Source organism: Anoplopoma fimbria, chromosome 1 (assembly GCF_027596085.1).
Source record: "Anoplopoma fimbria isolate UVic2021 breed Golden Eagle Sablefish chromosome 1, Afim_UVic_2022, whole genome shotgun sequence".
Classification (NCBI taxonomy): Eukaryota; Metazoa; Chordata; class Actinopteri; order Perciformes; family Anoplopomatidae; genus Anoplopoma; species Anoplopoma fimbria.
In genome coordinates, this window is record NC_072449.1 from 21,491,428 (window position 1) to 21,504,331 (window position 12,904).

The window sequence follows — 12,904 nt, forward strand, 5'->3', positions numbered from 1 at the left end:
CCTCTTCGATGGACACGAACCGGGCCTGTGACGAGGTGTCGTACGCTGGATCCATGTCGTGGCCAGATCGTACTGTCACGGGTGTGGTGTGGACCCAAGAGCAGTATGACTGAGTAAATTACAGAAGCTTTATTGACAGCTGGGCACACAGCAAGGTCTCTCGGACCTGGGGCTCTGGCAGCAAGGCGGGAACAGGAGCAGGGGGACGCTGCGACCCAGCGGGAACAGAAGCAGGGGGATGCTGCGACCCAGCGGCAACAAGAGCAGGGGGATGCTGAGGCCCAGCGGAAGCAGTGGGACACTGCGCCCAGCGGAAGCAGGTGGACGCTGCGGCTCAGCTGAAGCAGGTGGACGCTGCGGCCCAGCGGAAGCAGGTGGACGCTGCGACCCAGCGGGAACAGGAGCAGGGGGACGCTGCGACCCAGTCGAAGCAGGGGGATGCTGAGGCCCAGCGGAAGCAGGTGGACGCTGCTGCCCAGATGGGACTGGAGTTGGCCGGAGCGCTGACGGGACGGGCGGGTGGAGTTGGCCGGAGCGCCGATGGGTCAGGAGGTGCAGGAGTTGGCCGGAGCACCGACGGGTCAGGAGGTGCAGGAGTCGGCCGGAAAGTCGACAGGACAGGCTGACGGACAGGCTGAGCGAAGGTCTGAGAAATGGCTGTCGTGAGCTGCTGAACCTGGTTGATCAAGGCAGTCAAGGTCTGGTTGTGGCCGGCTCGCACGGGCGTGGCGAACCTGGGTCTCCCGGTGTATATTCCAGATGGGAAAGCGCCAAGCCGTCGGGGAAGCCGGCAGGGGGTCAGGCAGACTGAAACCAGAGGAAGCGGAGGCTAAACTCGTGGTCGGGGACAGTAGGCTAAGGCGGCCAACCAAGGCAAAGGCAAGGTAGGAATCTGGTGGTCGGGGACAGAAGGCTGAGTCGTTGACCGGGGCACAGGCAAGGCAGGGAAGTCCACTGCGGCCCAGTGGAAGCAGGTGGACGCTCAGATCCAGCGGGAATAGGAGCAGGAACGGTTGGCATGAATGCGGGAACAGGAGCAGATCTGCAGTGAGTCCAGTCGAGACAGGGGGATGCTGAGGCCCAAGGAGCAGGTGGACGCTTGTGCTCAGACAGGACGGGACCCGTTGAAGGCTGATTAGGTGAGTGAGGGACTGGGTGAGAGAAAGGCGCTGGGCTGGGACGGGAGGTGCTGGGAGTGGCCAGAGCGCCGACTGAGGTCAGGACAACCACTGGAGAGCTGTGAGGCACCGTTGGGTCAGGAGAAACAACAGGATCCCACTGGAAAATCATCTGGACAAAGGATGAAGGAAACAGACATCTTCTAATGTGATCAAGAGTTGGTGTCAGATAACGCTGCTGAACCTGGTTATCAAGGCAGTTTATCTGGTTGCATCAGGGCATTGAAAAGCGAACCTGAGTCTCCCGGTGTGAAATTTTGCCAGATGGGAAACTTATTAATTTCATCGTATTCTTGTCGGGGAAGCCGAAAAATTTAATCGTATTAGAAATAAATTACCCATTTATCGTCAAGTCGTTGTCTGTCCTATTATTTCAAAGTGGGAACTATAGATCAATGAACTCGGTACTTAGGCCAGAGATATTGAGACTGAATAATTTGTTACCAAATTATTGAATTTATTTTTGTTATTTTCCTCCGTAAGGAGGTTGTGCCCCAAACATTTTACGAGTGCAATATTTAATTTTTAAGGTAGTAAACAAACGCTACAGGAGTCAAGCCGGGGAACTGCCAAGCAGCCACGGGAACAGGCAGAAATAAACCAGGAGGAGCAGAGGCAAAACCCATGGTCGGGGACGGAAGGCTGAGATGTTTACCGGGGCAGAGACGAGGCAGAAGAGTCCAAGACAAGCAAGGTCGGTAACGGGAGATCAGTCCGAGGGTAAACGCTGGAAGGTCATGCATAATGCAGAGAACGATCTGGCAATGAGTGTGTGTGTGACTGGAGCTTATATACTGGGTTGATACTGAACAGATGCAGCTGTGTGGGCAGGTGAGTGTGGTTGAGCTGATGAGGTGGGAGTGGAAATTTTCTTTACGTTGTATATTTTCTTTTTTTTTTTTTTAAGTTGGCAATCCAACATTTTCTTTAAAACTCTTCCATTTTATGTTAGCAAAATGTTTTATGTTTTTGTCTATGCCTAAGTGCTTGCATGAATGCAAACAAACTGCCACCCAGACAAAATCAAATCTGTTTGTATTTTTGGTAAGGGATTAACTGAGTAACTGGGCAACAACAAAACATCTAGTGAGGTAACCTGTCTTGCATCCTCATGTATGCATATCTGCTATCTACCTCACCGAATTCCCAAACTCAAGGTTCCACACAGGTATAACATTTAATGGCTCACTCTGCTACTACCACGTAGTGGACATTTTAGCCAGACTGAGGGAATATATGACAGTGAATTGGACTGAACACTAATGTTAAGCATTTATAAAAAAATAAAAAATAAAATAACGTTCTTAAAAAAATAAACCTTCTGTCTTATACTCAATAACTTTCGACCAGAAACACAACTTTATCATTATACCTGTTCAAATAACTGGCAAATATTAACAAAATGTTTTTTTCTGTTTTTTTCTGTTTTCTCTTTTGTGTCTACCAGATCTTGCTGTTCTCTTTTTTTTCCTCTCTATGTCTTCCTCTCTTTCCTCATCTTGTTATTTACTGAGAGATTTGCTAATATGTGCTCAAATGTGTATCATGTATGTTGGTAATAATCAGATATTGATATATTTTAAATTTTGTTAGCCTACAACTGATAATTACAGCAACATCAAATCAAGTGATGCCTTGCCAATATATGATGTCATGAACTGGCTGTGGCTCCCTGATGGAGGGACACTGATTCAGAATGTGGGTGAGGTTAAAGAGTCAGCCAAAGGTTAAGAACTCACGATTTATGAAGACAAAATCTTTTAGTATTTTGAATCCTAAAAGGTAAATTCTGCTTATTAAAGTTATTGTTTTTTTCCAATAATGTTTCAAATAACAGCATCAAAAGGTGTAGATCATTGATGACTTCCAGTCTGTACAGCCACCCCAGTCACTCGCTTGACCAGAAAGAAGGGGCAACTTGTGTGCTGTTTTGACTGCATCCCTTGTTCTGAGGCCCTCAGCATGACCATTGTGTTCTTAAGAAAACAGAGTTTCTCTCCTACCATTACCCTCTGGGTATCTGTTCATTGTCTGTATATCTAATTTGATATGAGTTTGTCCTGCCTCCCACATGACTGCCTGTGCGCTGATGGGTGGTGTGACACTATGACCAACACCACCAAAGGTGACGACACAGACCTGCATATAAAAGTAAGCAATTGTTCATGTAGCTCAGAAAGTGAGGAGGGCAGATATGGGGGCATTTCTAGACACATTTTTGTTCTTGTATATCTACCTTTTCTGGATTTTGTTCTCTTCCTCCTTTTTCATGTCAGAGTCTTCCTCTAATTTCTCCTCTTGCAAATTAAGGAGACAGTTTTATCTTAATGGGGTGCACAAGCCTGGTGATGTGGTATTGGGTGGGCTGTTTCAGGTCCACTACACCTCTGTCTTCCCTGAGCTGTCGTTCACCTCAGAACCAAATCAGCTCAGCTGCCAGGGGTAAGTTTAACATTCATGTAGCAGAGAACATGCATTGGTGATTATGAATAATGAATTGCTTTTTAGTCATTAACCGTGACATTCTATGTTTTAGCTTTATCACTGAAGGGTTCAGGCATGCCATGACCATGGCCTTTGCCATTGATGAAATCAACAAAAACTCCAATCTGCTACCTAATGTGACTCTGGGATACAGTATTTATGACAACTGTGCCACACTTGCAATTGGATTCAGTGCTGCATTGTTGCTGGCCAGTGGTCGAGAGGAGCAGTTTCTGCTCCAGGAGAAATGTTTGGGGACCCCTCCAGTCCTAGGGATTGTGGGTGATTCATTCTCAACATTTTCTATCGCAACCTCTGATGTGATTGGTTTATTCAATTTGCCCATTGTAAGTTCACCTTTTTCAGTCATGAGTTTGTGGCGCTTTTGATGTGCCACATTTGAATGTATTTCGAAATGTAAAATGATAGTGATAGAGATAAACATGAATTCTCAGCTCAAACTTCTCCAAAAAGACTTTAATTGAAAAGAAGTGATATTCATTTAGATTTGAAAAAAAGGGAATTGCTCAATAGGTGAAATCATTTGAATGTTTCTACTGATTTGCATGAGAAGTAAAACCTGTGTGCATACTGTATGTTTCTTTATAGGTGAGTTACTATGCCACATGCTCTTGCCTGAGTGATAGGCAAAGGTTTCCATCCTTCTTCAGAACGATCCCAAGTGATGCTTTCCAGGTGAAACTCTTGTCTAGAAATAACAAATGCAAAATATGCTTTAGTTGAAGTGTAATGAGCTTTAAAACATGTTCTGCCAATCAAATGCAATTATTGTCTTGTGAAGTAAAGTAGTGTATTTTCTTGTCCATCATTGTGGGAAATATATGGATTTAAAAAAAAGAGTTTAATTAGATCAACTAAGGGGAATTGTATTGGGACTGCACTAATCACCCCTGCTTTCTATTGAATAAGGTGCGAGCTATGATTCAGATTCTAAAACGCTTTGGATGGACTTGGGCTGGTCTGCTGGTCAGTGATGATGACTATGGACTCCATGTTGCCCGAACCTTCCAATCAGATTTGGCTCAGTCTGGTGGAGGTTGTCTAGCTTACTCAGAGATTTTGCCCTGGGGTGAACACCCAGCTGAACTAAAGAGGATTGTGGAAATAATGAAGAAATCAACAGCTCGTGTGGTCATTGTATTTGTACATCCGTTCCACATGACACAACTCATGGAAGAGGTATCTTATCTTCTCAACCTGGTCTCACTCCCAACTCGCAAAGTACTGGCATTTGGTCAGTGCCCCTCTGCACCTGATAATGATGCATGGAGGCACCAATGAGCGTCTCTATGCAAGAACCAAGCTTTCAACTAATTCCAATGTAAACCGATCTGCTTCAACATTGGACCCTCAAAGCAGCTGATGTAGTATAATGTTAGTGATAGTCCACTGGGTCAAACGAATACAGATATTTTACCAAGATGAACACTAAGTGTGTGCTGTGTGAAACAAAAATTCAACGTTGACTTTTTGTTTCACATCAGTCCCGTGACCCATTAGTACTTGTTTGTCACTTGAGTTGCTAGTCACGTAACTCGCTAGTAACATGACACGTTAATCACATGGTAGTCACTTGTGTTGTTAGCCAGTCAAGTTTACATCAATCACAAACTTTCCTAACCTAACTAAATTGCTTACCTAACTTCTGTGAAGAAGCAAGTTTGTTTTGAAAAACCGCTATGCCTGTACCGAGTGAAAAACTGCAATCCTTCCACGACATGACAACCCAGAGCGTCATAGTTTGAAGCTTAGGGCCAATGAGCAATTATTTGACAAGGTGGGAGTGAGAACATGTTCATCTCTTTTTTAATTCAATCCTACAAACTAGACTATATTGTTGTATGAAAATAAATCAATTTCATTAAATGAAATACACAGGTGATGAGGGAGAATGTGACAGGCCTTCAGTGGATTGCCAGTGAAGCCTGGTCAGCAGCTGCTGTGCTCCAGACCCCACGCCTCATGCCATACTTGGGTGGCACACTGGGCATTGCAATCCGGCGAGGAGATATACCAGGGCTCAGGGATTTTCTATTAAGAATACGTCCTGACCTAAATATAAGTAGTAGTAGTAATAATTATGGACATAGCATGGTAAGATTGTAACCTTACAATCAGATCTGTATTTACAATAATAATAGTGTAACTTCTGTTAAAACTTTGTTTAAAATACATTTCAGGTCTTGCAGTTTTGGGAGTACACGTTTGATTGTAGATTTGCACCACCTCCATCAGGTTGGGTGGAGGCTGGGGGAGAACTATGTACTGGACAGGAAGATCTAAAGAGTGTGGGGATGAAGTTGTTGGATGTTTCTGATCTCAGGCCTGAATACAATATTTATAAGGCTGTGTATGCCCTGGCGTATGCCCTTGATGACATGCTGCAGTGCAAGCCAGGGAGAGGGCCTTACAGTGGGAACAGCTGTGGAACTTTGCAAACATTGGAGCCTTGGCAGGTGTGATATTAGTTTACTCTCAAGCAGTTCAGTTTTTAAAACAGACACTGCATTTTGAAATAAATTTTGTGGAAAAAAGAAATTATTCACTGTGCCATTAGTAGGCCAGTTGGCCCTCTTGATTGTCTTTGAGTGGAAGACAAAATCCTCCAAGAAGTTGCAAGACAAGATAAAATTCCCTTTATTTCCTGTGTCAAACATACTTAATCAATGGCAACAGTAGTTGATCACACTGCACAGTTTTTGAAAGCTTGCATGACTTAATCCACAATCTATTGCACAGAACATCTGAAAGCATATGCACAATCAACAACAGTTTATTTTATTTTTGTCTCCCCTTTTTTGTTTAAATTGTACCCCATTTAAAGCTAATGCATTACTTGGAAAAGGTCAACTTCACCACATCATTTGGTGATCAAGTTTCCTTTGATGAAAATGGTGATGCCTTGCCAATATATGATGTCATGAACTGGATTTGGCTCCCTGATGGAAGAACTAAAATCCAGAATGTGGGGCTCGTTAAGAAGTTGGCCTCCAAAGATGAAGAACTCACACTTGATGAAGACAAAATCTTCTGGAACTTTGACTCCAAACAGGTTACACCTTTATTGTTGTTTTTACTTTAGTACTGCATGTCACACAATAACAGCATCAAACAGCTTAGAATAACTGTTATATCACTCTTACAATCCCTTCAGTCACCCGTGTCAGTGTGCAGTGAGAGCTGTCCTCCAGGTACCCGCATGGCCAGAAAAAAGGGGCAGCCTTTTTGCTGTTTCGACTGTGTACCATGTTCTGAGGGAAAGTTCAGCAATGACACAGGCTGGTATTATTATAAAACCATATGTTAAATAATTGAAAATGAATTTGTTTTTGTGAATCTTGCACTTATTGGTGCCCAGGCAATGCACACCCAACATAAGTGTCAGTGTTCACACGTAAAAGAGACAATGTCCATGATGCTCTGTTCCCGTGTTTTCATATAGACTCCATGGAGTGCACCAGCTGTCCCGAGGATTTCTGGTCCAGCCCTCAGCGTGACCATTGTGTTCTTAAGAAAACAGAGTTTCTCTCCTACCATGAGCCTCTGGGTATCTGTCTGACAACCACCTCATTGTTGGGCACATTTATCTGTGCTGTTGTCCTGGGGATCTTCACCTATCATCGCAGTACACCCATGGTACGCGCCAACAATTCAGAACTAAGTTTCTTGCTCTTGGTTTCACTTAAATCATGTTTCCTTTGTTCACTACTGTTTATCGGCCGTCCCAGGCTGTGGACATGCCAACTGAGACATGCAGCATTCGGGATCAGCTTTGTACTTTGTGTCTCATGTATCCTGGTGAAAACCATGGTGGTTCTGGCTGTGTTCAAGGCCTCCAAGCCAGGAGGTGGTGCCAGTCTGAAGTGGTTTGGTGCTGTGCAGCAGAGAGGGACAGTCATGGTTCTTACTTCTATTCAGGCAGCAATCTGCACTGCTTGGATTGTGTCTGCTTCACCAGCTCCCCATAAAAACACTCAATACCAAAATGACAAGATACTTTATGAGTGTGTAGTTGGGTCTACGGTTGGTTTTGCAGTGCTACTGGGCTACATTGGCTTACTGGCTATCCTCAGCTTCCTGTTAGCATTTATGGCTAGAAATCTTCCAGACAACTTCAATGAGGCCAAACTCATCACTTTCAGCATGCTGATCTTCTGTGCTGTATGGGTGGCCTTTGTGCCTGCTTATATAAACTCTCCAGGCAAATATGCAGATGCAGTGGAAGTATTTGCCATCCTGGCCTCCAGTTTTGGTCTCTTGTTGGCACTGTTTGGACCCAAATGTTATATAATTCTGCTGAGACCAGAAAGGAACACAAAGAAAGCAATCATGGGGCGAGGTGAATGTATCAAATAATCCTATCCACTTGAAGCAATACATAATTAATAAAAAAAATTAAAAAATGTGATCTTACATTATTATTGTTGTTTTTCTATGATCTTTTTATTTCTCTACAATTCACTGATCTAGTCTTATGAGCAAAATGGCAAAACTAAAATAACTAAATAACCATAACCTCCTCACACTCTAATTAGCAAAAACTGATCAATTGAACTAATTATTTAAAAAAAACAATCAAAATGGCTGTTGGGAATTTGGAAGTTCGTTTGTATAGATGCAGCAATGTCAAATTTATAAATCATCATTAAAAAGGAACATAATCCTGGATCAAACAAATCAAAATTACAATACCACCTTCATTTTCTAAATACTGAGATGAACTGCATAGGAAAAAAACAGAAGAGAGTTTAAATAAAAAGGATTTTTGAAGACAAAGCCTATCAGTTCTGGAAATGACAAATATGCAATGGCCAGTTATCATTCATTAACTTTTTTGTGTTTTTGTATTCAATGTTCTAATTAAGCCGGCATGAAAAATAAGATCTGGTTCCAAGTACCATAATTGTAATTAAACATGCTAGCTGTAACATTTCCCATCAGTAGTTTATGCCAGAGTCTATCAAAGTTTGCTTATTGTTGGGTTTCCAATATGAATCAAAACATGTTTTTCTCCTCGGACCGACTTCACAAGGGTTTAATTCCGCCAGTAATTTTATGAAAAAGAGTGGAAATGCTTTTAGTTTTTTACTGATATGCCACCTAAAGATGATGCTTTCTTGCCTTTCAGGTAAATAAGGAATCACCCATACAGATTTCATGCCTGTAATCATAGAAGTACAATTACCAAATCTATAACATTGCAAATTGAACAGACTAATGTGGAAATACATCTCTTCCACAATTTTCTGTAGAACTGATTATATCTAAGACCTGCCAAGTCACTACGGGTGCCAGCCAGATACATCACCCTCTATCAAACAGACGCAGTGCAAATGCGGATGAATTATTTCACCAAATATCTTGGTATGCTGCTACCATCTAGTGGACATCCACATACATATCCATGGGAGAAACCCGTTGTTGAGTTTAATTTGGTTTGCTTGTCACAGACAAATTTGGGATTGATGAGCTCCGCAGTCTCTTTGGTGGACGGGAGCTTGGGCAGAGGGATGAAGTGTGCCAGCTTACTGAACCTATCCACCACTCTGTCAGGGTCAGGGACTTGAAGGATCGGTGCAGAGGTGAACCTGGACATGAGGGCCTGAAGGCCTCCTCAGCTGCCGGGGTCCAACAGAAGGAGACCTTGGAGGAGGTGAGGGCTGTGAGAGGAGAGACAACCGAGCTGTAGTTCCTGATGAACTTCCTGTAGCAAGGTTGGAGGCCTGATGTGACTAATAACTGGAGACTCCTTTGTTTTTTCCCCGAGACATTCCCCACCCCCTCTCTGGTATTTCATCTCTACAGAGGAGGTTTCAATACACTTTTGCAGAGACACTCTATAAAGGCGTCAGGTCTGACACTCCACAGGCTGAGAGGAAGATCTCAAGTCAAGATATGAAGTTAGTCCGGGAAATCTGAACCAATGCATAACCTTCTTCCTCTCCTCCCACTCCCTGTTATCTGGCAACTGGCCATCCGGCTTTCAACAGGTCACACCATAAAATACTGGGGTCAAGGGAACAGGAACCAACTGAGTATCTTACAAGTATTCTCTGTAGCTCTGTATAACACTATATAAGTCTTTAGAGTATTCAATAACCCCACTTAGTTTATGTCACATTTGATTTCAGGAAGATACGTCTTTCTACCGTAGTTATGACGTGGGAAACAGAGTTAAAACCATTTCATATTTTTCAAACCAGACTCATCATGTGACCATACTGCCATCCAGTGGTCAATTGTTGATAACACAAATATGTGTCAAAGTGACGAGATGATGTGACAGCGTTAAGGTGACAGTAAATATTAACTATAGTTATAAAATGTTTACATGCTAGTAAGTCACATGACCGATGCACATTTCTGATGCGCATAATCTTTGTTAAATCCTGTGTATTAAGTGTATGTAACTGAAATTCCATTTCTGTATCTATATCCAAGTGTGTAAGGTTTATTAAGCTCAAAGTGAAGAAAAGTATGTGGTTTATTTGTTTAAAATGTTAGAGCAATTAATTTACTAAGCAAGAGCATGTCAACATTAGGAGACAAAGGAACCTAAAAAATCGTGGCAAAACAGGGTCGTAATACAGGCTGCACCCTACGATTTGGAAGCCCTCCTGCATAGATAAAACAGGGAGTTTTCCTTTGTCCGCTCTCTTATCTTTTTCGTCCTTGTTGGTGTGTGTCTTGTTAAGTGTCACAGAGCTATATACCCGCTCCGGTTATTTTATTTTAGAACAGCAGTTTTTGTCAGAGCTTTTTCTTCTCAACTCCTTTTAGCATCTTATTTTCCTTTTAAGCAAGCATTTTTTTTGTTTTAGTGTACGTCTGTTGACCTCGTGCGATATCAACTTTAATTGTTATCGTTTAGGCCAAACAAGATTAGTTTGAGTTTATCAACGAGTCGCCTCAGTTATAAAATTACTCAGAGCAAAAACCCGCTCATAACACCGCACCGGATCCAACGCCCGCCTTGAAGCAAGTCACGAAGAGCCCGGAGACTGAGATTCGATTTCCAATCCACTTTGCCACCGCAGTGTGTGAAATTCAAAGACTCTTTGCCAGCTCACTCGATGAGTTTTCCGAAGATAGCTGAGAATCATGGCTTCCCCAACTCATCAACCGGCATCCGTCGCTTCACCATCGGAGGACAACATCCGCGAGGACGGTCGTGAGCCGACTCAGAGGACCGCAGAAACAGCTGGCTGGAACTACGCAAAAAGGCATCTGGTGTCGGGTAAATGCTCTGAATGATAATAATTTAGATTGATAGGATAGAGTAGAAATAGGGTTATAAGAAAATCACTCTTTCCTTCACTATTTGAATCATCTGTCTGTGTTATTTGGAATCAACTCATTCATCATTTGTATTCTTGTTTAATTATTAATCTTGTTGTCTATTCACTTAATTATATTAGAAATAAATCACCCATTTATCGCCAAGTCGTTGTCTGTCATATTATTTCAAAGTGGGAACTATGAGGTCACTGAAATATTGAGACTGGATAATTTGTTGCCAAATTATTGGTTGTATTTTCATTATTTTCCTCTATTCAGAGGTGATGCCCCGCAAGTTTTAACGTAAGCAATATTTACATTTTAACACAGTTATTAATAATCGCTACACTCCGATAAAAGTTGGCGAACCCCAGGAATCGTTGCAGCTGCTTGCGGGAATCAGGAACAGGCCAGGAAGTAACGGTTGTAACCTTTGTGGGGTCCATCTTGATGCTGCCCTCGGAGACGATGTACCCCAGGAAGGATAGCGAGGAGACAAACTCACACTTCTCGGCTTTCACGTACAGGGAGTTCTCTAACAGGCGCTGCAGGACAGTCTGGACGTGGTGAACGTGTTCCTCTCGGGACTTGATCCGGCATGTCCCGGAGTACATCATCCACCAACGCCTGGAAAACAGCAGGGTCATTGGTTTAGCCGAAGGGCATAACCAGGTACTCATAGTGTCCCGTGGGCGTGTTGAATGCTGTCTTCCACTTGTCCCCCTCTCTGATCCGAACCAGGTGATAAGCATTGCGGAGGTCGAGCTTGGAACAGTCTGGTGGGTGACCGTACCCAGAAGGTGACCGTACCCAGAAGGTGACCATCGAGGGCGCTGGCAGGAACAGGCTGAGAAAGAGGCACCCGGTCAATCCCCAGCTGTAGTGCAAGCTCCTCGTCCATAATAGAGGCATCAGCTCCAGAGTCAAGGAAGACGGATATTGTTTCTCCCTCAGTCAGCAGGCAAAAGTCTCTGAATTTTTTGTGTCTTGCTTCAAGAGGGGCGAGCAGGGGGGAGGTGTCGTACGCTGGATCCATGTCGTGGCCAGATCGTACTGTCACGGGTGTGGTGTGGACCCAAGAGCAGTACGACTGAGTAAATTACAGAAGCTTTATTGACAGCTGGGCACACAGCAAGGTCTGTCGGACCTGGGGCTCTGGCAGCAAGGCGGGAACAGGAGCAGGGGGACGCTGCGACCCAGCGGGAACAGAAGCAGGGGGACGCTGCGACCCAGCGGCAACAAGAGCAGGGGGATGCTGAGGCCCAGCGGAAGCAGGGGGACACTGCAGCCCAGCACAAGCAAGTGGACGCTGCGGCTCAGCTGAAGCAGGTGGACGCTGCGCCCCAGCGGAAGCAGGTGGACGCTGCGCCCCAGCGGAAGCAGGTGGACGCTGCGACCCAGCGGGAACAGGAGCAGGGGGACGCTGCGACCCAGACGAAGCAGGGGGATGCTGAGACCCAGCGGAAGCAGGTGGACGCTGCTGCCCAGATGGGACTGGAGTTGGCCGGAGCGCCGACGGGACGGGCGGTGTAGGAGTTGGCCGGAGCGCCGATGGGTCAGGAGGTGCAGGAGTTGGCCGGAGCACCGACGGGTCAGGAGGTGCAGGAGTCGGCCGGAAAGTCGACAGGACAGGCTGACGGACAGGCTGAGCGAAGGTCTGAGAAATGGCTGTCGTGAGCTGCTGAACCTGGTTGATCAAGGCAGTCAAGGTCTGGTTCCGGCTCGCACGGGCGTGGCGAACCTGGGTCTCCCGGTGTATATTCCAGATGGGAAAGCGCCAAGCCGTCGGGGAAGCCGGCAGGGGGTCAGGCAGACTGAAACCAGAGGAAGCGGAGGCTAAACTCGTGGTCGGGGACAGTAGGCTAAGGCGGCCAACCAAGGCAAAGGCAAGGTAGGAATCTGGTGGTCGGGGACAGAAGGCTGAGTCGTTGACCGGGGCACAG

At 44.9% G+C, this 12,904-nt stretch overlaps 1 protein-coding gene across 1 annotated transcript; it reads left to right on the forward strand.

The window, feature by feature from the left end:
* The first annotated feature begins 3,188 nt into the window (after positions 1 to 3,188).
* On the forward strand, positions 3,189 to 8,039 carry LOC129096136 (extracellular calcium-sensing receptor-like). The gene is made up of 10 exons (XM_054604819.1): positions 3,189 to 3,200; positions 3,457 to 3,620; positions 3,715 to 4,009; positions 4,272 to 4,358; positions 4,593 to 4,862; positions 5,562 to 5,777; positions 5,864 to 6,139; positions 6,508 to 6,735; positions 6,838 to 6,961; positions 7,126 to 8,039. Exons 3-10 carry the CDS (start codon positions 3,743 to 3,745, stop codon positions 8,037 to 8,039), a joined length of 2,382 nt encoding a protein of 793 aa, XP_054460794.1. The 5' UTR covers positions 3,189 to 3,200; positions 3,457 to 3,620; positions 3,715 to 3,742.
* Positions 8,040 to 12,904: the final 4,865 nt, after the last annotated feature.